Source organism: Neodiprion pinetum, chromosome 4, assembly GCF_021155775.2.
Source record: "Neodiprion pinetum isolate iyNeoPine1 chromosome 4, iyNeoPine1.2, whole genome shotgun sequence".
Classification (NCBI taxonomy): domain Eukaryota; kingdom Metazoa; phylum Arthropoda; class Insecta; order Hymenoptera; family Diprionidae; genus Neodiprion; species Neodiprion pinetum.
In genome coordinates, this window is record NC_060235.2 from 39,419,163 (window position 1) to 39,446,715 (window position 27,553).

Sequence of the window (27,553 nt, forward strand, 5' to 3'; positions counted from 1 at the left end):
ACGTAAGTCAAACTTTTATTCTGTAGATAAATGAAAGAATTCAACTAAACAATATTTCTGCAGTTTTTCAGCTTTTGGTAGTATGTGTACCGAGAAAATATGAAAGTTCAAAGAACCTTCCGCGGAAAATTGATTTCGCTGCGAAAAGGTTGCAACTTATTCTCAATACACGTACTATCCTTGTGTGAAGAATTTCAGACAGATCTATTCATTTTAAGTTTTGTGATGAAAACAAAAACTCCATATTTGTCGAATCCCCCTCACCCCGTAAATCACCTGAAAGAACTCCGAAATCCTGAGATTCCTTAAGTCGCCGGCCCTGGAAATGAATATTATGCATACATTGATATCCCATTGATTAAAGTTATCTTTTGTGTGTCAACGCCTCTACATAATTATATGTTTCATAACAATTCTAATCGTTCAAATTGCCGATCATCAAAAGCAATTATATAGATTAGTCAACGGCTGCTCGCACTAATTGTAAATGTGTTGATTCACGTTCTGCTACCGCTGATTGTCAATTTTCACGTTTTCAGTATTTTTTTTCGGTTACTTAACGAGAAAAACGTATCTAAAAAATACGCAACACCACACACAAATTGACAACAAAATCGTTACGGTCGTGCAAAATGTAACTCTCAATTCCTAATAATCTTGGCCATCCAAACCATACCTGTTGACTGTCATTTCATAGCATTAAAATTCATCATTTCGAGAATAATGATTAACGATGCCGTTGATGAGAATGATCTGACGGTATTGTTAAGCAATCTGTAATCACGTACAAGGGGCAAAGCATACAGGAACGAACGACAAGTTGCCTGCAACAAGCCGCTGGGCGTTGGACCGCGTACGTCGATAACGCAGGAATCTGCAAACGAAAATAAAGCTATCCACGCATTGGTTGTTCGCAGAGCCGCCAGGTGCGTCGACGCCGTTCCGTCAGGATCGGCTGGCCGTACTCCAGGGTATCTTATGACCGTTCGACGGGTGTGCTGCACGGAGGTAGAATATCCCCGTCTTGAAGTGCGTGTGCACCGTGTGTACGAAGAGAAGAAATGACTGGGAGTTGAGCCCGAGTCGCGGCAAGTGGTTGTGTAGTGCGTGAAGTGCGTGTAGTGGTTTAACACGACCTGACGTTAGATGAGCGGGGAGTGAGCTCGGTGTATGAGAGAAGAGAGGGTCTCTCAGCGTGCACTTTTCGTTCGGAAATCTCGAATCGCGGATTTTTCCCGCTTGTGGAAAATTATCAACGGCGCGAATTCTCGTCCTCAGGAATAATGTGAGCTGACCCGACACAAGCCAGGACTTGGACGGCCTTGAGGGGGCGGTGAGTGACCTTTTTGAATGGCATCTTATGCGTGCAGTGGCGTGTGTGCCATTCGTGCGTACGCGCTCACCGTCCGGGACTCGAACCCCGCCGCCTCCGTTTTCCCACGACAAAAAATACCTGCCGCGTTAATTGCGTACAGGGCTCGTTCCCCTCGAGGATAATGATCCTGCGAAACTAGAATATACGAACGCGCCTGCTGCAACCGGATGCACAAAGCCCCTATGCACCTACTTGCTTTCTTAACGTTCGCTATTTACTAGCACGGTATAAAAACGGGCGTCTTTTGTTTTTAAGTCGATCGACGCCGCATGCGTTATATACATTCCATTCGAATCACGCGACTCATTTTAACCGATGGATTATAAAGATTTTATTTTCGTTCTTAAAGGTTCAAAACTTCTGCACAGGTATATGGTCAAATATTGAATTCCTCTATGGCGATTTCGAAGTAGGAAAGAAAGGCATAATCAACGGTACAATATTTCACACGCTGCAGGACAATGTGAATTTCAAACACTGATTGCGCTTGCCGGGAATGCACCGTGCCGTGGGTATTCTATGTATTCAATGAGTAAATGCATAGCATTGAAAAAGTAAATAACCGTTAGCTTAGCCCAGAGAAGTCGAAATTTGCATCGATTCGTTTACCCGAGCGGTAAAGTGAGTGATCGATGCATGGAAAATAGTACGCGTAGATATGATGTCTTACGCTCTGTTGTGATTCCGTTGCGACGAGCCGTGCCGTGATCCCCATCCTTGCTTGCCACTACCGTAGGCATAGCTCAATGAGGTGTTTCCTTCCACCTTGATATAGTTTATTTGACGAGTAGGTATCGCGTATCGCTGTAGTAGAACGCCTAGGGTGCAGGCAACTGTAACGTCAGGAACCGGTATTCGTTTCACGCAGAGGCAGATGAGCGTAGCCTTCGTATTCGTAGAAATTTGGAATAAAACAGTTGAGCAACGACGGGGAACGAGCGCGAAATTCGAAGAGAAAAAATCCGGTTCGTCAAATTCTGGGCACGCGTTGCGAGTTGTCGATACGAGGCAAATGAAAAAAAATACAATAACGCTCACCCTTCCTCGCGCTCTCTTTGTATTTCTTTTTTTTTTTTGTGCGATAAAAGTTGGGATTTGCGATGCGAGGCGAGTGCCGTTGACGCATCCCTCGTTCATTGGCTCGCTCGAGGGAGGAAGATCGATATTTCGACGCTCGGCGTCCCGACGTCGGAGCAATACATGAGTCACTCACCCTCGCTGAAGTGGTGGTACTCTTTTGTAGCGTGTAGCCAGAGCCATGTCCGATATCTAACCCGCGTGCGCTTGGGTGAAACGAGCGTAGATGTACATATACATAGGATACACATGACATACAAGGTACAGCAAACGACGGGTATTCACATTTCATTGTTTGAATGCGTATCACGTATATGCGTGCGCGATTTAAATATTCCCGGCGATGTGTGTTGAAAGCGAGTAATATAACGAAACTATGGTAGCAAGGAGTTGAATATTTGAGAGAAATTACAGAAATGTAGCAATGATAGCGAGAGCAAAACGCGATTAAGATATCTTTCGAGAATCTTACCTTTTTCATGTCTGTATTTAAACGTACGTTCAAGCTCAGCATGAGTATGCGATAAAAAAATAAAATAAATAAAAAATAAACTGATATGCTAATACCGATGAAGGGTTTAAAACTGCGGCCACGCCGTTTCACGGGGGAATTTATACGCCTGAAACCTGTTCCTCTGAACGTTATTCCTCCAACCGACGATTAGCGTTCTCCTATAAAGTTGTTCCCTCGAAACTTAATCTAGAAACGATTTTTATCCATGTTTATTCACAGCTCCCGCTCGCTTGCTGCTCGCTGTTTATACCACCACCGGCAGAACAACTCGTTGAGTTTAACGTTGGAGGATATAGATATAATTAAATGAAAGTATAACCGCGCCGACACCCGAATACCATTTGCTACTAAACATATTTCATATCTTTGTTTCCCGACACTCTGCTCTTTAAAAATCGCTAAAATACCGTCTGGCTTTCACGTCAGTCACGAGAAGAATTCCGTAGCAGGATTGCTAGAATATCGATTAAGTTTTTTCGACTTCATTTTTTCAGCGGTAAAATCGCACGCTTTTCGGAATCCATAGCTAATAAATGTTACGTATTAGAATTTGTACTACACAGATGCGAAATTACGAAATCAAAGAAGTGTTAATTAAAAAAAAAAAAAGAAAAGCCTTTATGTGCGTAACAGGCTTCCAAGTTCGTATAGTAATATGCGCCTACGTAAATATACTCACGTATTTGAGATGCAGGTAGAGTCCGAGTTTCCACCTGCTATTCGTCTAGCCTGCACGGCGACGCGTTGCAGGGTGTTTGTATAATGCATAAACGAGTTTTTCCCCTATGATTATACGTTGAGACAGAGAAAAAGAAAATCTGAAATGTTCAGCGAATCGTGCACTCGGTGCACGCGAGCGCGTCGTCCATTGGTGCAGGATATGGAAGAGGAGGCTAAGGTTTTAATAAACTCGTCGATTCGGCGGGGCGAGAAAACCCACCGAAACCCTAAATCCCGAAAAAGTTACAGCCAAGCGGCCCTAAGATAATTGGACGGACCGGATTCCATACAAGTCAGCCGCCTCCTTCGTAATTAATAGTTCCAAAGTCCTCCTCCTCTCCCTTCGTTCGTTTCGTGTTTCGGACCGGAGTCACTCGACCCGTCGAAATAATACCCACGCGTCTCGTCTCATCCTCGTAGTTTTTATACGTGTGCAGGTGCTGCCCAACACCCATGCTACACCCGAACCTCGCATGTAAACCGAAAACTTTCAAAGTTGTTTCTTTCCCCGCTGCGCGCGTTATTCCGTCGTCTTGCAGTCGGAAATTTCCCTAAACACGCGAGATTCGCCGGTAGAGGTGTACGTTCGACACACAGGCACGATAATTTTATTACTCGCATCACGCGTGCGGTATCCATATGTTATACCTCGTTGCCCACAATACTTAACCAACTTTATTCCATTTGTAACGACTCAACGGTTTTCACCTACCAACTCTTTCGGAAGACTGAATGCGAAAGTCGAACCAATCTCTAAATGAACCTGTCTCTCCATGTCCATTTTACACCGTCCGTGTAATGTAGAACTAATGAATTGGAACAGAGATAAGTTCATCGGAGTTGAAACAAAGGCGAAACAAACAAGACCACAGTAGAATGCTAACCACTCTGTTATACCTTAGTCATTACACTATAACGTTAACGAGGGATCCTGAGACTTGAGGATAACTCGAATGACGTTGGATCATCCTTTTTGTTTCAGATATCGAATCGGCACGCGATAATTACAATGCGGATCATTGCTCAGAGTGAAAATGGAGACTAGAGGAATAAGATGTTCAAATATATGATGCAGAGTATCGGGACCGCGACGTGACATGGCAAGAGCAATATGGATACTTCTGTGCCTTCTTGGTCTATGGCCACTCGCGGAAGGCTACTTGGCGGTATTGTCGTCGAGTTTAGAACCTGGAACCGTAGTATTCGAGGCCGGAGTGCCTCAGCTCGGAGGTAAGCGTAAGTACGAAGCATCGGTGGACAGGACAGCATGGTTCGCGAGGAAGCTGCTGAAGGTGCATCCGCACACGGGTCGAGTAACGCTGGCGAAGACTCTGAGCTGTGAGGGCCTCCAATACCCGCGACTCTTCACCTTTTACATAGACTCAACGAGTTCAAGACTGGGCCGACCGACCATAGATTATTATAGTTTACCCTTAAGAGTATTAATCACGGGATGCGGCGGGGAGAATCAAGACTTAGCTGCGACCAAAGGTTGGATGCCGGAGACTCTTGCTTCCTACGCGATGCCGAGCAACGACAGATTCACCGAGGTCTGTCTCAGGGCCTCGCAGCTTGTTGCAGCCCTCAGCGACTTCCTGCCCTTGACCGCCATCAAGGAGTGCGAGACCAAGTGGGGCGGCGTTGGGGACCCAAGGTTTCTGGTCGAGGGTGCGGCCGGCGACCTGGTATCGGCCGCTGAGCAATGCCTGGTCGATCCTCTCTGGAAGATATCGGTCTCCATGAGGCTCAAGTGCGGTTCGCCTCATCTGGCCGACGCGGAGCACAGACTGAAGGTGGTGTTCCACCACCAGCAGCTCGACGACTCGGACCTCGGCCGCAGGGTGCGAAGGGAGTTGCGGAACCAGTCGCCCTATTTCGAGCAGCCCCTGTACCTAGCCAACGTCGACGAGGAGAAGGACCCGGGGCTGAACGTCGCCGTAGTCAGAGCCCGTGACCCCGAGGGCGGGGCGGTTCGGTACTCGATGAATTCGCTCATAGACTCGAGGACGCAGGCGCTCTTCTTGCTCGACGCAGCGACGGGCCGAGTGACGACGAGGGCAAGGTTGGACAGGGAGAGCGGCAACGTGCACTACCTCAAGATATTTGCCGTCGATGATTCCTTTCCACCTAGAACTGGGACCACGACTTTGCAGGTCAATGTCCTCGACACCAACGATCACGCCCCGGTTTTCGAGCTGAACGAGTACGAGGCCTCCGTCAGGGAGGGAGTCCCCGTCGGCACCACCGTCGTCGTTGTCAAAGCGACGGACCAGGACGACGGGAGGAACGCCGAGGTCGAGTACTCGATCGTATCCACTAGCGGGGGTGGCACCACCAGCCTTTCCGAAGACTCGTCGACCTTCAGGATCGACCCAAGATCCGGCGTCGTTACCACCAGGAGTGGACTGGACCGCGAACGAACCGAGGTCTACACCGTCATCATACAGGCCACCGACCTCGCCATGCCACTGACGGACCGTAAAACCGCCTCCGCGAGCCTCGTGGTTCACGTTCAAGACGACAACGACAATTACCCGCAATTCTCCGAGCGAACTTACACGGCGCTTATCCCCGAGGATCTTGACTATACTACGAGTCCTGTGGTAGCGCATATTCGCGCCACGGACTCGGACGCGGGAGTCAACGCTGCGGTGAGGTACTCCATCATGGGCGGGAACACGCAGAACACGTTTTCGATCGACTCGTTGAGCGGCGACGTGATCCTGATCAAGCCACTGGACTACGAGACTATGAAAAATTACCGCGTTGTTATCCGTGCCCAGGACGGCGGGACTCCGACCAGGGGAAACACGACGCAGTTCATCGTCTCTGTCAAGGACGTCAACGACAACGCGCCCAGATTCTACACGAGCCTGTTTCAGGAGTCCGTGTCCGAGTCGGTGCCGATCGGTTATTCCGTGGTCAAGGTCCAAGCCTACGACGCGGACGAGGGACTCAACGCTCAGATAAAGTACTCCATCGGGCCCCGCGACTTCTCCGGCACGTCGACGGAGAACTTTCCGATAGCTGTGAACCCGGAGACCGGGTGGATATATACTACGATGCAGCTGGACCGGGAACAGTGCTCCAAGTATCAGTTCATCGTTATAGCAACCGATTCCGGCGAGCCGGCTAGATCCGCGAGCGCCTCCGTCGTCCTCACGATAATTGACATAAACGACAACGACCCTGTTTTTGAACCAAAGAACTACGAGTCCGTTATCGCTGAGGACGACTCGCCGGGAACACCGGTAGCATCGGTAACCGCTACCGATCCTGACGAAGATTCGAGGATCCACTACGAGATCACGGCCGGCAATACGAGGGGTCGCTTTTCTATAACTTCGCATAACGGTCGGGGCCTTATCACCATAGCTCAACCGCTTGACTACAAGCAGGAAAAAAGGTTCGTTTTGACGGTAACTGCCTCCGATTCGGGCGGTCGGACCGACACGGCTCTCGTATACGTCAACATATCCGATGCTAACAACTTCGCACCGGTTTTCGAGAACGCCCCATACGGCGCTTCCGTCTTCGAGGACGCCTCCATTGGCACGACGGTTCTAGTTGTCAGCGCAACCGACTCCGACGTCGGACAAAACGCTCAGATAACTTACAGCCTGGGCAGCGAAGCCGGGGAACCAGAGGCGTCCAAGTTCACGATCAATCCTCAGACCGGTGCAATCACCACGACCCAAGCCCTGGATCGAGAAACGCTCTCCGGATACCTTTTGACCGTCATCGCAAGAGACGGCGGCGTTCCGCCGCTCTCAGACACGACTGGCGTCGACATATCGGTCATGGACGTCAACGACAACGCGCCGGTTTTTGACGCCCCGCAGTACCAGGGCTCGGTTCCGGAGGACGTTTTGGTCGGTACCAGCGTTCTCCGGATAGCTGCTACCGACGCGGACATCGGTCGAAACGGAAAGGTTAGCTATGCTTTTCAGGACGATGGTGACGGCTCCTTCGCCATTGACCCCTCCTCCGGTGTCGTCCGAACTGCCAAACCGTTGGACCGGGAATCCGTCGCGCGTTACTCTTTGGAAGCCATAGCCGTCGACACAGGATCGCCGTGCCTCTCTTCCGTCGTACCGATCGTGGTGAAAATCGAAGACGTCAACGACTCTCCGCCGGTGTTCGAGAGCGACAAGATCACGCTTTACATTCAGGAAAACTCGCCGATCGGTTCTACCGTGGGTGAAATATACGCCCACGATCCTGACGAGGGACCCAACGCTGTTGTTCAGTATTCGATTATCGGCGGTGAGGATGCAAACAGCTTTACTCTAAATATTCGACCGGGTGCCGATCGAACCGAGCTGATCACGCTCGAGGAACTAGACTATGAATCTCACAAGAAGAAGTTTGAGCTTGTCGTTCGCGCCGCCTCTCCACCACTGAGATCTGACGCCCTGGTGCAGGTGATGGTGACCGACATCAACGACAACGCCCCGGTCCTCAAGGATTTTCAAATACTATTCAACAATTTCAAGGACTTCTTTCCATCCGGTCCTATCGGCAAAATTCCCGCCTTCGACGCTGATGTTACTGACAAACTAACGCACAGCATATTGTCCGGGAACAATGCCAATTTGATTACGCTGAATAAAAGCTCCGGCGAGATATCGCTGTCTCCTCAGTTGAACACCAATGTGCCTAGAGTTGCAACTATGGAAGTCTCGGTCACGGATGGAGTTAACGAGGCCAAGGCAACGATGACGCTTTCCGTGCGACTGATAACCGACACGATGCTGTTCAATTCCATAACCGTCAGACTGGACGAAATGACCGTCGAGGCTTTCCTTAGTCCTTTGCTCGGATACTTCGTCGATGGTCTTGCTGCGATCATACCATGTCCCCGTGAAAATATATACCTCTTTAACGTCCAGGAGGACACGGACGTACGCGGCAAGATACTGAACGTTAGTTTTTCAGCCCGTAAAGCGGAACCGGGATCCACCGACGAGTTCTACAGTCCCCAATTCCTTCAGGAAAGAGTTTACTTAAACCGGGGAATTCTGGCGAGACTCGCAACCGTCACGGTCTTACCATTCGACGATAACCTTTGCGTGAGGGAGCCTTGCCTCAATTTTGAGGACTGCGTCACGGTGTTGAAGTTCGGCAACGCTTCCGGATTCGCTAGCAGCGACACAGTTCTATTCAGACCGATTTATCCGGTGACGACATTCTCCTGTAAATGTCCAACGGGTTTTACCGGTAGTCGAGAAGCTTACTTGTGCGATACCGAGGTCAATTTGTGCTATTCGAACCCCTGTGAAAACGGCGGTACTTGCCGACGGCGCGAAGGTGGTTACACCTGCAGCTGCGCGGACGGTTTCATCGGGAGTAACTGCGAGATCAATTTGAACGAAGACAGCTGTCTACCCACCCTGTGCAAAGGAAGTTCCCAATGTCTGACGAAAGCAAACGGTGGATTCATTTGTGAAGGCTGTCCAGTATCCGTATTGGAGAACGCAACACCCCTCTGCGAGCTGAAAGCACGGAGTTTCGGACCCGCTACTTTCCTGACGTTTCCATCCCTGAAACAACGGCACAGAATGCACCTGAAACTCCGGTTCGCTACGGAAGCGTCGCAAGGCTTGCTTCTCTATAACGGACGCTACAACGAAAAGCACGATTTCATCGCTCTCGAAGTGATTGACTCGCAAGTTCAGTTCAGCTTTTCACTAGGTGACGAGATCAGCAGAGCGTCGGCCAGTGTGGTCGGCGGTGTGTCGGACGGCCAGTGGCACACCGTGGAAGTTTCCTATTGGAATAAAACCGTGACGATATCGCTGGACGAATGCGACGTGGCTCTGGCTCTGAAGAACGGTTCGAACCTTGGTAAAAAATGGTCGTGTGCAGGAAGAGGGGAGCAGATACTCGAGTACCGATGCACCCTGGTTACCGAGACCTGTCATCGGTTCTTGGACCTGACGGGACCCCTGCAGGTCGGCGGTCTGCCGGCGATACCATCGAGTTTTCAAATCCGTAACAAGGACTTCGTCGGATGCATAAGCGATCTGTACATTGATCACCGATTCATCGACCTCAACTCGTTCGTCGCCGACAACGGTACCACTGCTGGCTGTCCCGAGAAGAGAGCGTTCTGCGCTTCGATGCCCTGCAAACACAATGGCAAGTGCAGAGAGGTATGGTCCGGCTACATTTGCGAGTGCGAAGAGGGCTTCTCGGGCCCTCAATGCACCGAGGAAATCGGCAAGCCCTGGAGGTTCCAGTCCGACGGTCTCCTCAGCTTCAATCCGCTGCTCAGACCCATACAGCTACCTTGGTTGACCGCGCTGAGTCTGAGAACACGAGAAAGTCAGGCGTTCGTAATTAGCATACAAATTGGTCAGAATAGTTCGGTGATGCTGAGCATAAAGGACGGTAGAATCGATGCATCGTTGGACGGCATAAGCATCATTCAAGCATCTACCAATATCGCGGACGGCGAGTGGCACCGCGTTGAGATCGCTTGGCAAAGTGGTCAAGTCTCGATCGACATGGACTACAGAAACAGACCGATCAACTCGTTACTACCAGCGAAGCTGCAGGGCCTCTACATCGGGCGAATACTCGTCGGAGGTCCGGACCAGACAACCAATACCGAGCTACCGTTTTTCAACGGGTGCATTCAGGACATCAGGATAGGATCCAATCAAAGCATGCTCCAACGACCCACGGTTCAGGAGAACGTCGGATCTGGGTGCATTGCGGAGGGTGAGTGCAGCATCGACTGTCCCGAAACATCGACCTGCGTAGCTCAGTGGGAGTCCAACGAGTGCGTCTGTATTCTCGGCCACGCCGGTCCCAACTGCACTCCTGTCTGCGAACTGAACCCCTGCAGCGAGGGGGGCTTCTGCCTCGAAAACGTCGAGGAACGGAAGGGGTACAAATGCAATTGCGAGTCGGAGGAGTACTCTGGTGAGTATTGCGAAGTCAGGACGGATCAACCGTGTCCAGCCACCTGGTGGGGTAGTCCGGTGTGCGGTCCGTGTCACTGCGACGAGACAAGGGGCTACAATCCGGCCTGCAATAAGACGACGGGCGAATGCTACTGCAAGGAGAACCATTATCAACCACCTGGTGAGACGGAGTGCACACCGTGCGAGTGCTACGCCGTTGGGAGCTTCGGTCCCAGGTGTGACACGGAAACGGGACAGTGTAGGTGTCGCACAGGAGTGATCGGCAGGACCTGCACCGCTTGTCCGAATCCTTACGCGGAGGTGACGCGTCGCGGGTGCGAAGTCATCTACGACGGATGCCCCAGGTCCTATTCCGAGGGTCTGTGGTGGCCTAGAACTAAATTCGGCGTTACTGCGGTAGAGGATTGTCCCGGAACCGCGGAAGGAAGGTCGTCCAGGTCCTGCGACGACACTCTTGGCGGCTGGCAGCCACCGGACTTGTTCAATTGCACCTCGGAAGCCTTTGTGGAGCTCAGACATCAGTTGGCGGCTATTGAGACTGACGGACTCTCGCTCAATACTTACGTTGCTATTAAAATGGCAGCCGATTTGCACAGGGCGACTAATATCACCAAAGCCATGTTCGGCGCGGATATTTTAGTCGCCGAATCGCTGCTTGTCGCGTTGCTTAATTACGAAGAAAATCTTTCCGGATTGAACCTGACGCACAGCCAGGACAAGGACTATATATCACATCTTGTCGGGATTTCCGGGGCTATTCTTGAAGCTAAACACTTGGAAAATTGGGGCAGAATTGAGTCGCTAACTGGAGACAGTCCTGACAAGATCTTGGAGGCTATTAGCAATTATTTAAAGACTCTGACGGCCTCTCAGCACGACACTTTCACGAGTCCGTTTGAAGTGGTCGATCCTAACGTCGGTAAGTCCGTATCATCGTATACTCTGATGAAAAGGTAGATACACGCAGCGCTTGACCTATTTGTTAAGAAGAAAACTTTTCTTTTCGTTTTCACTACAGTACTGGGTTTGGATATCGTAACTTCGGAAAGCCTGTTTGGCTATGAAGCAGCAGATTACAAAGAGGACCCCACCCAATCAACGGCGCGACCAGGCGGAGCCGATCAAAAAGTAGTTTTACCTGATACCACCAGCTTTTTGAGCTCTTTGACACACTTAGGGCCTTCAGTCAGTTTCCCAAAATACAACAATTACATGCAAGATCCCAAAAAATTCGATCCGTATTCTAAAATTCAAGTGCCATTAAATTTGCTTGGGATTAAACCACCTAATCATGGTGAATTGAATGTCAAGAACAGCCTGAGCACAGGAAAAGCTGTCATAAGCTATGTCCAATATCGAGAAATGGGCGCACTATTGCCTCAAAGGTGAGACAAAGCGATTTTTCCGCCATGTATTATTATTCATTCTTCCAGAATTGCTATACCTTGACTTCATATCGCGAATCTTAAATTATATCTGTTTAGAATTTTAATCGTTTTGGCTAAATGCAGTTATGAGCTGTATACTCCCGCTGTAACTCACACTCACTTGACTTCCAGATTCGATGATTCGGTAGCAATGAGATGGGGCGTAGAAATAGCAGTCGGATCCCCAGTCGTAACAGTATCAATCCTGGTTCCGAGCGCAAATGGGCATGAGTCGTTAACTGGAATTCCACTGCAGTCTCCCGTTCAAATCCGGCTTTGGCTCAGCGAAGATGATGGCTTTAAAACGAGAACCAATCCCCAATGTGTTCACTGGAGTACAGCGAGAGGGTAAGTCGCTTTATAAACATTCAATCACTCCTTACCCTTGTACGGCGGACATCATTGGTAAAATTTGAATCTGCATTGCTGTACAGAATCGGAGAATGGAGTCGAATGGGTTGCACAACCGAAATTGACGACACCATGCTGACGCCTGGTTCCATAATAAACTGTTCGTGCTTACACCTGGCAACGTTTGCACTCTTGACCGATGTTCTAGATCTTGAATATGTACCTGAACCGTCTCTGTTGGAGGACGTGACAAGTTACAGTGCGTTTGTTCTTGCGCTACCCCTTTTGCTGTCCACGTTGCTAATTCTCGCTCTGATACGTGGAGGTGGTACCAATTCGAACAGTATACACAAAAATCTCGTCCTATGTGTATTCATAGCTGAACTGCTATACCTGATTGCATTGAAAGCTAGAAATCCATTGGTTACAAACGAATTCCCCTGCAAGTTGACTGCTATCAGTCTACATTACGCCTGGCTCAGCACCTTTGCTTGGACTTTGGTCGACTCGGTACATCTCTATAGAATGTTAACCGAAATGCGCGACGTGAACCATGGGCAAATGAGATTTTATTACACAATGGGGTATGGACTACCGGCTGTTATTGTCGGACTCACTGTCGGCGTACGAGCTGATCAATACGGAAACTTTTATTTGTAAGCTACGCTTTTCTTTTCTTCCATCTAACCACCTGAGCATGCATTTCAATATTAACGCTTTTTTTCAGTTGCTGGCTATCCATCTACGAGCCTGTTATTTGGGCTTTAATAGGACCGGTCTGTGCCGCTGTTATAATAAACCTTTGCATTCTTGTAATGTCAGTTCGTGCTGCGTTCACATTGAAAGAACATATCATGGGTTTTGGAAATCTCAGGACGCTGCTGTGGCTGTCAATCGCATCGCTACCATTACTTGGGACCGTTTGGTCTCTGGCAGTACTCAGTGCTTCGGAGCAATCGCCAACTTTGTCTTACTTACTGAGTATCGCTATCCTGACTCATGCCGCTTTTAGTCTGATCGGATACTGTTTCATCAATGGAAGAGTTAGGCGGAACTTATATCTCAGTTTATTGCATTGCTTTGGAAAAAAATCGCCCCTCCTAGAAGGAAGCATTGGAAACGGAAGTAGCAGCCAAAATGTGAATGGACATTCGGTAAGTCGATAATTACCTCTTTTTTCCGTGTCTCAAGTAATTTCTGACTAATATTGCTCGTTGAAACAAGATAATCATTTCACAACAACAGGATTCGATTAACGTGCAAAATTTTTCAATATGACCCTTGTGAATACTGTGTAGCGATCAGCACTGGCATACTCGTCGGCCTATAGCGGAGCAGAATCAACGTGTCGGAGAGTTCACGTTGGCGTATCAACAAGCAGTACCACGTCGCGAAGTACAAATAAGACTGGTTCAAGTCCATATCGAAGTGATACACATCTTAGACACACATCGACATCGACAAGCAACTATAACAGCGATAGAGATCCTTATCTTTCGTCCAGAAGTCATCAATCTGCTCTGCATGCCAGACAAGGTCTGCCCGGCAGTTTATACATTATACTGGCCAATTGTTTGATCATTTCTGTCTTTTCAATCCGTGATTGGTATCAAATTTTTTTGAACTATTATTTAAACTTTGTTTGACAGATCCACCCGAGACTCGTAGACATCGCAGAGACTCTGAATCCGATTCGGATGGTTCGCAAGCTGATGGGGGAGGTCCTAGTCTGGACTTGGCTAGTTCGCATAGTAGTGACGATGAAGATGTCACGTCTAGATCTCACAAGGATATGGGTGTTTCAACTCAGCAATCGATAGCGCATAGTTATTTACCCAACATCCATAACAACCCGACCTCAGATCATTTGAATATTCTCTGTTCAAATTCTGAACTTTTCCCAAACATCAAACCAATCTATGCACCCAGATGGAGCTCGCAACTGCCGGAAGCTTATTTGCCGTCTAATGGTAGGCTGAATGTGTTCATTGACAACATTGATTCATCACTGTTTTAATGTTTCAATTCATTTTCATCGATACTCATTTCACTACAGTCGATGCACGTGGGAGTCAATGGTCAGGAGGCACGATATCGGACAATGAAATGGCCTCGAACAAAACTTCGAGTCCCAATCCGTTGCCGTATCCAGATATGAATTCACCGCAGAAGAACCATCCAGATGAAAATTACTCTGAGGGGGAAGAAAAACTTCACCATATTGGTGAAAAATATCTTTTTCCGTACACGGCGGAAGAAGACCATACCATCTCACCAACGCCTTACATGTTGCCCATGTCGTCGAGGATTCTCGCATCAAGCCTCAGTCATCATTCGCAGAATTCAAATCACGACAACTTGAGTGGATCGGAGAGGTATGGTAGCTTGAAGAGAGGACAAAGCTTGCACGGCTCGCAGCACGACAATTTAAGTAGCTCAGAGCGGTACGGCAGTCTGAAAAGAGGAAAGATTACTCCTAGTGTTCTGGAAACACCCGAATATATTTTACCGATGAGTGGAAGAATTTTGTCTAGCTCATTGACACACGACTTACAGCATAGCAACGAATTAGCCGCGCTAAGACAACAACAACAATATGAACAAACTATTACAGAGACCGAGTGAGTATTAGTTAATTCATTTTAATATCTAAGAATTATAAAAATATAAGAATTATAAATTAATGCTTAAAAAAATGCCTGTACTCCCTATTTAAACTCTGTTTTTGTAAAATATTATTCCTAACCAGTTTTCCTATGAATTGACTAATTTCTACTACTATAAGCACTGAGTATTTAGTAATCATTAATGATTTAGTGATAACTGATATCGGTGCTAACTTGATCTTTGAAAAGGTGGCGTTGGAACATTCTAAAATAATGATATACCTACTTTCTCTCCCTGCTTGCTGCGGGTGCTTTGGAAACCAGTGAGGAGGTGAGCGGACTGTTAAAATATCTCAATCTCAATGTGTCTGTATCTAGTAGAATACTAACTATTGTTTTTAAATTGAGATCAGATTGGAAAAATTAATTGAAATGCTATTTCAGGAAGGATACTAACGAGGAGACGTCAGTCTGACATTCCCTGAGAACACAACTACCGTACAAAAGAATAATTTTAGCCATTTATTTAATAAAGCAGATGGACTTTTGTGTATATTTTATACAGCTGCCATGACTGTATTTAAGAAATTTAGCCATATTAATTAGCGTATATGTGTGAGTGCCTGTTAATCATAATCTGTCATAACTTAAAAATAATTTAGCTTTGAATTGTCGATTCTACGTAACTGGGTTTTGTCGGCAATTGTCTTAATAATTGTTGCGTTTTATATTGTTGCAATTATTGCTGTCATTATAACGACAATCGCCGGGACTGAATATCCGGTAAAATGATCTCTAGCTCATTTTTCATTCACGTATTTAACACGAGACTAATTTCTTACGTACCTTAAGTATTTCTCTATACACATTACTGTGCAATGTATACATTCCAGGTAGTTTTACATTACTATTTTTTTGAAATCTTGTTTTGTTTTTCTACGCCAATGTAATTCTTAAGACGAGACATAGTATTATATGATAATACTCAAGTTTTGTATATATTTATATCGAGAAACATGAAGAATATACATAATTTATATACCCGTACTGTGATTGTTATATGACATTTATATCCTTCATAACATTTCTTCTCTGAAAATGAATATAATTCAGATTATATTCTAATGTGAAGATCGTGCAGACTAAGGAACGGCAGATTCCCGAAAACGAAACGTCGGGCTTCGCGCAAATTCGTCTAATATTTAAACTTTTCATGCAGATAATGAACGAAGCATAAAAATATACGTCAGTGGTTCCGATGTTGCAAAATCCTCAGTTTTCTCTCTAAACTCCTTCTTTTCTTCAGCGTTTCATTTCTCGAGGGTGTGAGATAATTCGCGAATAGATCGTTAGTTGAAAAAATTATACAAAAGTTCGCTACATAAAGTATGCAATGAATTTGTGGAAAATAATTAGGAATTATGAATCATAAATCCAGATTGTTGAAAAATGACTTTTATTCTTATGGAAAATATAAATAAATTACAAAATATAGTTAGATTGATACTCGGAAGAGCGTTGTCTTTAAAGTAAAATTCTCGCGGGTTCCAACACCAGAATCTGTTTTCAGTTTGATAGAAACTCAACAATGACTCACCATTAACATGGAATATATCTTACTAGATTAAGATGCAGCGGCCTACTTCTCAATCGAAAAGAGTTACCAACCAAACATTTATCCACGACACATTGAACTCATAAGTCGGCTCAGGTGTCAGTACACTCTGCGTAAAATTCAATTGTCAAATTACTACATGTATTAAAAGAAAATCTATACATATTATTTCATCGGATTGTGGAGTTGGTTTAAATTCATTAGAATATTACTAGCACATTTTTACAGTTGTCTATCAAGCTGACCGCAAAAACTGTGCTATAAGATTATTACGATAATTGCAGTCACTGTATTACAGGCAGGAGAGTACGGGTAATATCTTTGAGTACAAACAATTGGTTGGTAACTTGAAAATGTACGTCTAGCTGGAAGGACTGCTTGCGCATATAAGATCAAAAATCTTTCCCGTATTATAACTGAGCAGATCTACCAATGATAAGGTACAAATATATGGGTGTAAGTGGGTCAAAAAACGAATACCTCGAACTTTAATCATAAGATGAATCTCGTTCAGATTGTGAGATATTCCGTTATGGATAAACTGGCTGGTGATGCGCGAATCCTTGATTACCGCAATAATATTATTATTAATAATATATTTCGTTTTCAATTTCAGTTTCAGTTGAATGAAAGCATCAATCCCAGAAATAGATCGGGCTATAAAAGAGTTTTGGTTGGCAATAGAACGATTTGATATCAATTTTAATTAATCTTCTGGTTAAATAGACTTAACGACTCTTCAATGCAGGAATAAATATAAGCAATACACATGCATATCTATACAGATGCATATGTTTCAAAATATTTTCAGTCTTAAACTGCACAGATAAGACTACCATGTTTCAATTATATATCTATATAGCGCGTTTCCAATGGTAAAGTAATCAGCACAAATTATTGACTAAACATAATCGTATTGATTGAATTAGGACAAGTTTAAGCACCTAATATCAATAATAATCATGATTATGCGATATTTATTTTTGTGTTTTCAAAGTCTAATTTAATAATTAAGCTGATTTTCAATTTTGTCTTTTTTTTTTGTCTTTTGGGACTCCCGCACACCCGCTACTAAATACTAAGAGACTAGGGTAATATCATTGCTAAACGCTACTCTCTGTATCAGAAGCTACAGAGAGTGTTTGCAACTTGGGTACTGTGTAGTTTTCGGTATGGCCAGATATCTGGGAACGACTTGTGACCCTTTCCAAAGTTGACGGGGCTGAAGGAGTGTCTTGATGTGCTTTAGGAGGTATAGGCGGTGGACTTATCTGAAAAAATTTGAAAGGCCCTGTAATATCGAATGAAAAAAACGTAGGGGCACAAAATAGAAGGTAAACTATTCACGCCAAACAACTTACCTCTTGGAAGCTACTTTGAAAAGTATGCGAGCTTTGGAATGTGCTATTAGAAAAATTAGTTAGTGAAACGTTCAGAGCGTTTATCACAGTAGGTGGAGAAATGTTCATAACATCATTGCACCTTGCCCTGGGCTCAAAATCCTCGTAGCTTAAGTTATTCAGATTTGTTAGGTGAGATTGGAAGTCCGAAAGGCTAGCTGTCGAAATACCGCTATCTCTCAGGTCATTAGGGTCACTCTGCTGTTCCGTATCGTCCTCTGTATTCCATTCCGATGTACGTTTGTGTGTAAGACGCTTGGGTGGAGCAGGTGGACCGATGGAACTTGTATTCGATTCTCTCTTATCAGGAGCTAAAAGAGATACGAATTACAGCGAACACGTTATCATTGGAGAAAATCATTTTCAGCTCTAAAACACAACCACAGTGTATAATTTCACTTACTGCAACCTCTGGGTGGCAACGGTGGAGCTGGTTCAGGTCCTGGTTCACTCCAGGAGTTCCTCATATTAGTCTGATCACTTCCATCTGTTGGTGTTGGCAAAGAATGTCTCAAGGGTAACTTTGGGCTGATGGGTTTACTCAGAGATCTTTGATGGGTCGGTCTTGGCGGGGTGGTTCCATAGCCCACAGAACGCGGTCTCACTTCTCTTTGCGGAATCGGAGGTGGAGCACCGTCAACTCTGGTGTAAAAACCTTCGTCTTCCATCTGCCCTTCACTGTCCGTATGAGATATTCTGGAACCAGCTGTTTCCAGAGTAGCAGGACGCTGCTTTTCATTTGTCGGCAATGGCGGTAATGGCGAACTGTAATATTTGAGTGAAGTCATATAAATGTTCCATTCTGAAAGGCTTGTTACATCTTCAACAAAATTGGTTTTATCAGAAACATAAAACTCACTTGATGATGCTGTCCTGGTGGATCGTTCTCTGCCTTGCCAAAGGTCCCAAACCTTGTTTCAATTGAGTAAATCTCTCGATCAGTCTTTTATGCAAGGGTTGTACACCGGCAGGAGCAAGTTGCCCGTGCAAAAGTAGACCTGATTCCAGAACGCTCATTTGATCGAGAATCAAACTTCTTAGACGGTTTACGTGAGGAATAGCGTCCGGGTTTTGCCTCGAGAATTCTGATGTTAAAAATGCTTCCTCGTATTTCGTTATACCACCCATAACATTGGCATCAATTATTCCCTGTAGCCTCATGCTAAACGGATTGATATTTCTATGGGGTTCTGCTGTATACTGTGCAACAAGTTTTCGCAATTCACGTTCCACAGATTGCATTGTCTCGCAGGCAAATTGTACCGGAGCGAGAAGCTCCGTTCTTTTTTCTATCACTTCAAACCATCTAAGTATGCCAGGAAGTTTTGCTTCTGTCGTTAGCAATGTCCGTTCGATCCATAAAGATTTGAACTCGTTTTCCCTGTCAACTGGACCTCGATGCAGAGGACGATCGAATGTGAATTTTCGAACGTCGTTCACCAAGTAAAATGCCACTATTCTCTCAGGGACTTCCGTCATACCGTAACCCAGGCTTCCCTCCTCTGGTATCGGCTTGACATTGCAGATTTGAATAACTAGAATTGTGTTACAGGATTTTAGAGGAGAATACTTATACTACATGATCAGAAATTAGGAAATTGAGAATTGTTACAGAATATAATATATGTAGTATAAAACTCACATTGGCCCTCAGAAGAAATAATAGTTTCGTCGGGTGGTGAATTCTTCATCAGAATTTGTGCGCTTGGAAATTCCGTTTGCAATCGTTGAGTAAAAGCTCCAATCCTCTCGTACTCCAGACCTCGATAAATGAATAGTTTGTTCTAAGAAAAAAAACAAAAGAAAAGACAATGATTATGTGCCGGATTATTTCAATATGCTCAGGTTCGCAATTTTGCTCAAATCTTGTTATTAAAGATAATCAATTTACCCTGACGAATAGCGGAAAGCTTAGTCCATAGAAGCCTACTCTAAAGTACTCTGGCTCTGGTCTCAGTTGCGTAAGAATATTATCCAAGAATCTTGCCTGGGTTCTTAATATGTGACTAAGCTTAGCATAATCGTATAATCTCGATTCGTACAACACAGCCAATTCTTTGCACAAAGGTATTCCTTTCTCCCAACATTTGCCTCTATCGAAATAATGAATTATCTGATGATAGAGCAATTCTTTCCTTTGCCATTCTGGCTGCTGTGGATGTGCGTGATCAGGTGGTAATGTTGTTGCTCCCCATCCTAGCTGATCGGCGTATAATTTCATTGTGAAGCCGGCTTCTGTATAGTTTTCAGCTGCCAGATGCAAGTCGTGAAGTTTATAAATGTAGCGTAGATACATTTCTTTTCGATTGAACTCGTTTTTGTAAAAGTTCTGGATGAAACACAGAAATATACCCATTTTAGTTATGCAATAAGTGTGTTGGAGGCAACACAAACTCGTCTTTCAAGAGACAAATGAAGACAAAGAGAACTTGAGGAATCTTCCAGTAACTTTAATGACGCAAGACTTTCTGTAAAACATCATGTGTCTAACGCTTCAATATGATTTGCTGTTGGTATATTTAGCACCCTCTAAGCCACGCGAGTGCTACAAGTAGCAAATTAACAAACAGCATAATGACATTAACACATTGCCAATTAATAATAGACTGATTTTATATCCATCTGTTACTTCAACTAGACGTATGTTACTTAAGCACCTAAACTAAGTTTGACTGTAAGAACGATGCATCTCTATCGAATTGACTGCAAACACATTTTTAAAGTATCACTTATACCTACCAACAAATTCACAGTGCAAGACATTCGCTTATCTCTGTTCTCATCGCCTTGAATAACGCTTCTGTAATCTAGCAATCTTTCTAGCAAGCGTGTTACAGAGGTGATAAATGCTGTACCACTATCTTTCCACGTTGGATCTTCTGATTGAACTCTATCCAGCAATCTGAAAATTTGTTCAACAAAAACAAGTCAGCATATTTAAATGTATGTTGAACAGTAAAATAACGAGCATAATTTTCTCATATGACACACAGACTTACACGGCACTGAGGTGCTCCCTATAGCCGCATGGAATTAAACATTGCACGTTATTCAAAATGAAATTAGCAGCAATGACACAAATTATATAAATCTTTATGTTTGCAGTTAAAAGTTGCAGAAACTGTTTGTTTCTACAACACATACTTACATGGTATTAAATAACTGTCGATATTCGTCGTCACCTTTGTTCTCGCTGATTAGAATATCGAGTTTATCGATTAATTCTGATTCAACAGATTTAAAACTGCCTCTAGCGCGTTGTTCGCATTCCATCATATCGAAAAATATATGTAAAGTTGCTTTTCTCAGCTCGCTCTCTGGCACTAGAGTAACTTCTAGAAACGGTCCCACCATTCCAGGAATAAAGTCCAATTTTCGTTCACCCAAATGCGACCACATAGATAGTATTTGAAATCCCATTAAAACTCTCATGTCACCATATTTTTCAACAACCTTTTCCCTCTTCACTTCAGAGAATTGTTCCAACTGAAGGGAAGGTTGAGTCAAATAGGCCACAGCCAAATTGAAATAGGTCGACCAGAGTTGAGAGTCAAAGCTGCCGTGTAAAAATCTGAAGGCCAACGGTTGCGCCAGCTCTTGCAGCGACCTCAAAATGATGTTATTTGCTTGCATTCTGATCACTAACCAATCAGGAGGGAATATTTCTTGTCTGACCAGGTCTCTGAAGACTAGAAACACTCTTAAAAGGAAATCTTTCAATGGTTTTCGCTCACCGCCGTGGGTCAATTCTTCCCACAGTCTTGAATAGTGATACTCATCAAGGAGCTGAAGAAGACCGATTAAACAACCGACAAGACATCCCAAATTGGGACAGCTAGAATCGATCACGATCAATATCGTTTGAATCAAGATATCCAATGTCGAAAGACACAGAGTCTCAACGTCATGGTGTATGCAATTGTTAACTTTGTTTGTATCATGTGCTCGTTTATAAAGGAAGCTGAGAAGTTCCCCTAAAATGTCCGTACAAGCTCTAAGCTCTTCTCTTCTGGCTAAGTGTACCCTTAGATGTCTGCAAATTGTGGTCAATAATAAATTTCTGCTCTCATCGTCTTGGAAGAGCTGAGATGTGACAATATTTTTTATGGCTGTGAGCTTAGACCGCATTAACTCTGGAGGGGGTTCTCGCGGCAGCGAATCAAGCATTTGGCATGTTAGTCTGGCCACTTCTAGGACCGGTAAAACGGCAACAAGCTGTTCGAACACTGCCGAAATTGAGAGAAGCAATGCCACTTGCGACAAAAGTACAACGTCAGATGATATACTCAGCATTTTATTCAGCGCCGCAAACACACAGTATAAATCTCGCTTGAAGCTGTCTTCGTATTGACCCGCGGTTGCTCTGGAGAACAGCAAACGGCTCTGGATAATAAATTTGAATATGTATTCCAGAGATCTAAAACACTTCATAATCGGTTCTTGCTTCTCAGCAGCAGTTACCCAGTCAGCGCAGTGCTGCACACTGCTCAATAGCCCTTTGTAAACTAAAGCGGCTGCAAAATGACCTGATATATAGGCATCCATGACGGGTTTGAAGTGCTCGAATTTTGGATCCTCTAGTAGACTGAATATCGAAACAAGGACTTGAAATACCAAGCCGGAGTGAGCGGTCGAGTTCCCATCTTCTGTATGGAACATGGAAAACAACGCGTCCAGTATATCTTGAAGAAATTTAACCAACTCCTCACCCCCTAATCTCAATACTCGTCCTAGGGCTTCGGATATTCTTTCCGGATGCTCTTTCCACTGTAGAAGACTTAGCAGGTCAACATTTTGTGTTAGTTTTGTACTGCAGAGTAAAGAGTGCACAAATACAGCCTCTTTGTGCGATCTCGTGAACGGCGGTGTGCCTGTAATACGAATATTTTCTGTAATTATTAATACCGTAGGATGATAAGATTTAGAGCAAACTTCTCAGATTCTACACTATGCCAATTTTGAATAGAACCTGTACTAAATTTGGTTGAACGTTACCAAAGTCACGTTATGACAAATGTACTGGCAATTAATCGGTAGTATGTGAAAAATGGTATTACAGTATAGATAATAGTTACCTGGAGAATTAGGTTCTCGAGCGCTACTTGGCAATGACAGATAACTGAGAGTGTCCAACTTGGCACGATCTTCGCACTTGTAGATGTAGAGTTCATGCTGACCATCTTGCAGCGTGGCTCCACCCGGCTCCATCAAACGAACAAACGCAAATCCAAACAACTTCTTGTCGTTCTTTTCACGGGCTAGACGACCAAGTACAAAGAAACAATGATTATTGTACTAGGACATGTAGTAGCTGGCTGTTCGAGTCAATAAAACATTTTTTAAGAAATTTCATTAATGTTGAAAGCATTATTGTTTATCGTTATACTCACTGGAACAGTGTCTGAATTCTAAGCGTACGTGAGATCCGTAAAATTTATCGATTGGAATTGCAAGCCGGATTGTTTCAGCCCATGATGGACTGTTGTAGTGATAGATAATTAGACTTTGGTATTCCGAACTCGCGTCCATGCCAGCTGCTCCGAATAAGCAACCTTCCAAGGGCTGACCTTCCGCGTCCAGCATTAATATGGTGACCTATAATTGCAGCAGTTCGGTTTAGTGAAATTCTTGTGGAATGTAAAGCATAAATTATACAATACATCACAGGTATATCCGAGCCTAGCACTTACCTCTATATTTTTAGCTGTAGATTTCCCACCACGCTCAAACTCCCCCCTTTCCAATTTTAAATACAAATCGTTGCGCACATCACCCGGCATAATAACGTCTGAAAATCCGAGCTTCTTCGTCAAGCAAATATTTTTGAATAACAAGGGATGCTCTTCTCGAACCTGAGACAACTCTCCATGCAAAACACGCAGAGATGCCACGATGCCATAATTTGGCTGTCCCGTTAAGGGGGAACATTTGTTGTTTCGAATTATTTGCTCGTGCAATTGATGAAATTCCTTTTCTTCGCCCTGATATACCTGAAATACAATACACAGATGTATAATTTCCATGGGAAATACAAGACTATTCAAAGGCACCGTTTCCTAAAACGACCAACAACATGCTTTGTACGTAAATAATGTTTTAAAAAATTCCCATTGTACCTTAAAAGTCATTTCCGATTCTTCGCTGTGATCCTGCGTGGCTTCAGCCAAACACAAAACAGCGACTCCGTGTGGCCTCCGATAAACGGTGCTGCATGCCTTATTTTTTCCTGAATCCGAGTAAAGCATTCGTCCGCATCTCATTACGTGGGCAACCATGTACAAATCTTTGCTCAAATCGGCGTTACCGAGATCGGTAAAAATTGTACAGTTGCTGTGCAATTTTTCAACATAGTTGGAAAAACCTTCCTTAGATATTCTGACTAAAAATCTTTCGCTCAGGTACTGAGAGTGCCTTGCGTCGTATAGTGAAAAATAAATTTCAACATCCTCCCCGATTGTGTGGCCAAAATCTCGCATACTGAAGTACAAGTGATGAGTCAAAACTTTCTTGTGTTCCTTGCGCCTTAACGTACCGCGCGCTGATGCACCTTGAGAATTTTCCGCGCTTTGCACGTGCTAAAAAAATGAATAATTTGTTTATTTCACTTATGCGATGACTTTTCGTCCATACAGACGTACTCGTCTTCATTTTCTAAATTTAGCTGAGTATTAGAATAAACTAGGATTTTGCTGAACGAATGCGGTACGCCTTTTGCAGCTAGGCAACCCAGTACGCATGAGAGTAACGCCGGTGTTTCGATCACAGGCGAATGCGAAAAACCCAAGTGACTTACCACGTGGTATAATTCGATGACAGACATCGTATCGGGATCTACCATATGTGATCCTTGCCGAGGCACAAGGTCCAAGCCGAGTTTTCTGAAGCATAAATGAGAGAAAGAAAGAATTTATACAAGTTTATTGAAAATTTTATTTTTTCAGGGCGAAAGTAAGCGCTTTCGAATCAGACTTGATCCGCCAGTGGAAATGCATGAGTTTGATGCTCCTGTACGGCAGTAAGTTGCAGGTCGAGGTCAAGGGCAATCGGGGGTGGGGTGACCGCGGGTCTTTGACCTGAATCGCAGGATCGAGAATATTGGGTACGTTAAAAAAATGTAGAATTAATGGATGACTAAGTTATAATAATCCATAACTGTAAATGGCCGCATGACCTTTCATTAAATTTCTGACACGTGTTATTTAAATTATCCCCAATCAACAGTAACATGACATGCCCGTATACGATAGCGTGATCAGTTAATCCCTGACAGATTATACGGAGTATGAAATCAAATGACAATAATTATGACGGAGCCTTTTTATGAGGCGGCTAATATGTCTCTGCCGGGTTGCATGCGTGCCAATTAAAGACACGTACCACGTGTAAGTAGCCCAGTATTTATCTCAACAGGTGCTATTCATTTGCATCCACAGAAATCGCGGCAAGTCAACTCCTCGCTGCGATACGGAGATAAGTGTCGATCCGACTCGTGTCCCGTTGAGCCGATAAACAGTATATAAGAGTCACCGTTAAAAATTGGATAAATATACCCTGCGTAAATATGTTACACAAGCTGCAACCGATAGATATTTATATATACTTTTGCGATACTCGGATCACGCAAACGCGTGCCTGCAAGCACGAGGTGAAAACCGTGATTAGGGAAGAGATTGATGGGAGGGTTTATAATGTATAATATGTGTCCGTAGGTCGTAGAGTATAGCACAATTTCTCGGTATTGTGCACGCCGAGGTGCGTCCGGGAATTTCAATGTACCAGACAGGACCCACGCCCGATCGAGTGAGGCAAGTCCCATCGTTCCCGTGCTCGGGCCCCGTGAGACCAACGTCAGGCCCCTCGGTTGCCCCCACCAAAGGAATGCAGGCGAGTCTTGCGGAGACCTGAATGCGCGGAGACAGGTTCGGGCAATGTCCGTCGTTTCGTGACCGCCTATATCTATGACTCCGCTCACCCTATGCCCCGTTCAAAAAATATCGCATCGCGACCACAAAATCGAACTAAAGGCATCGTTAAATCCTTGTCGAACGGTTAAAACAGACATCGAACGAAGCCTTGGCTGCGGACATCATAATTATTATGCTCTCGAAGTTTATAACCTAAGCAATGAAGTTAAAAGGATGCTGTAGTCAGTTTTTACCGACCGCGTTGAATGTCACTTGTTTTTAATATTATATCATTTAATTACCATTTAGATATAACGACGAAGAAAATTGTTGAAAAACTTTTTTCCTTTCTTTACTCGGTCGGTAAGGACTGACTATAGCATCGTAAAGTTAATCATATTTCAGGAAGGATCGCTAGGGTTACAATATTTGCTTTTCACTGTTACGTTCTCGGAAAACCTACGGCGAGTCCAACTCTTTCATTTTTCCTTGACCTTTGGATTCGAGATCCGATCTAAAACCTCAAAGTTACAGTCGTGCTCGGCTGATGAAATGGACACTATAAAAGCACACCCCTCCGCAGTAACGTAGAATAAAAGTGATTGTACATACAACTCGCAGCGTCTGCACGGACATCAGCCGATTTTATGTCCTCGAGGTAACCTCGCGTGCACACGCTGTGGGTAAGGTACACATTCATACAAAACCAGTCTTCCTACAGTATAAAATGGGTCTTGCTGGTTATGCCCAGAGGATATACCTGGACTCGTACATATAGGTGCAGGTATACATATACGATTACGGTAGACCGAATTTCCACGACGAAACATCGTCCAGAAGAATTTCACCAGCAAACGGATATAGTTATGGCGTGACGTCATCTCCCGGCTATTCAACCGGCAGTTGGAATGTTTCAGAATGATTTGTAGAATGGTTTTTAATATAGACTTTATATTTAACCACAGCCGCTGTACAAATCAACATTTTATAAACTTTACAAGAAGCTATGCCGCAATTTTCAGTATTTCTTCAAAATAAATACAAGTGCAAGTTACGGATATAGTGTCCACTGTTTCACACTTGCAACCGAACTTCGTGGCTAAAGAGAAACTATCAGATGAATATATGCTTTGGGTTTATTATACTGGTCAATAATGTTTAAATTCTTCCATGTTGCTTAGTATCTTCAGTATTTGTAAGTTTGACAAATTTGAAAATCAATATTATTATGATATTTAAGAGGAGCAAAAGTTATATCGATTGTTTATCAATTGAATGGAGCTCTCAAAGTCAAGTCCAATTGCCTATGTCTTTTTAGAGAGTTCAATTTGATCACCGACTATCAACGAGTATATCTGTAATTAACATGTCAACAAGTTGTAGCCAAAGTATATTACAACCGTGTGGTACATAGAAAGTGCAGTGCGCAAATAAGAAATATTTATCTACTATTGACTGGGCTCGTTATACACATTACCCAGCTGAGAATTTGTCTGATTTTCACGTGTGCGTGATTCAGAGTTAAACGCCTGAAGTATGTAATGTAGGTATATGGGTGAGTTTGTTCAATGAATTAGAACGACTAGTCTTAAGCCTGTTGATACGAAGAATAAAGAAGCCTGTTGATACGTG

General features: G+C 44.4%; 2 protein-coding genes across 4 annotated transcripts in view; one reads left to right on the forward strand and one right to left on the reverse strand.

The window, feature by feature from the left end:
• Window positions 1-951: 951 nt before the first annotated feature.
• Window positions 952-16,041, forward strand: stan (protocadherin-like wing polarity protein stan). Of its 2 annotated transcripts, XR_006882889.2 has the most exons (11): window positions 952-1,333; window positions 4,669-11,537; window positions 11,637-12,003; window positions 12,178-12,393; window positions 12,480-13,052; window positions 13,124-13,550; window positions 13,695-13,932; window positions 14,046-14,366; window positions 14,453-15,017; window positions 15,252-15,333; window positions 15,447-16,041. XR_006882889.2 is itself a non-coding variant. In XM_046623682.2 (10 exons), exons 2-10 carry the CDS (start codon window positions 4,784-4,786, stop codon window positions 15,475-15,477), a joined length of 9,492 nt encoding a protein of 3,163 aa, XP_046479638.1. In that variant the 5' UTR covers window positions 952-1,333; window positions 4,669-4,783; the 3' UTR covers window positions 15,478-16,041. The 2 variants fall into 2 exon arrangements, 1 of the variants encoding a protein (XP_046479638.1); XM_046623682.2 differs by lacking the exon at window positions 15,252-15,333.
• Window positions 16,042-16,441: 400 nt separating this feature from the next.
• The window catches only part of spg (dedicator of cytokinesis spg), a 33,544-nt gene continuing 22,432 nt past the window's right edge, over window positions 16,442-27,553 (reverse strand). The window contains exons 5-18 of one of the 2 annotated variants that reach the window (XM_046623684.1): window positions 24,811-24,895; window positions 24,134-24,592; window positions 23,708-24,007; window positions 23,408-23,612; window positions 23,093-23,275; window positions 21,166-22,888; window positions 21,017-21,034; window positions 20,757-20,919; window positions 19,909-20,346; window positions 19,660-19,801; window positions 18,877-19,552; window positions 18,421-18,782; window positions 17,979-18,328; window positions 16,442-17,888 (exon numbers count right to left, since the gene is read on the reverse strand). In XM_046623684.1, coding sequence (XP_046479640.1) covers window positions 17,721-17,888; window positions 17,979-18,328; window positions 18,421-18,782; window positions 18,877-19,552; window positions 19,660-19,801; window positions 19,909-20,346; window positions 20,757-20,919; window positions 21,017-21,034; window positions 21,166-22,888; window positions 23,093-23,275; window positions 23,408-23,612; window positions 23,708-24,007; window positions 24,134-24,592; window positions 24,811-24,895 — 5,272 coding nt within the window. In that variant the 3' untranslated portion in view covers window positions 16,442-17,720. The remainder of the gene's footprint in view (window positions 17,889-17,978; window positions 18,329-18,420; window positions 18,783-18,876; window positions 19,553-19,659; window positions 19,802-19,908; window positions 20,347-20,756; window positions 20,920-21,016; window positions 21,035-21,165; window positions 22,889-23,092; window positions 23,276-23,407; window positions 23,613-23,707; window positions 24,008-24,133; window positions 24,593-24,810; window positions 24,896-27,553) is intronic. The other variant, XM_046623685.1, reaches the window with a different exon arrangement.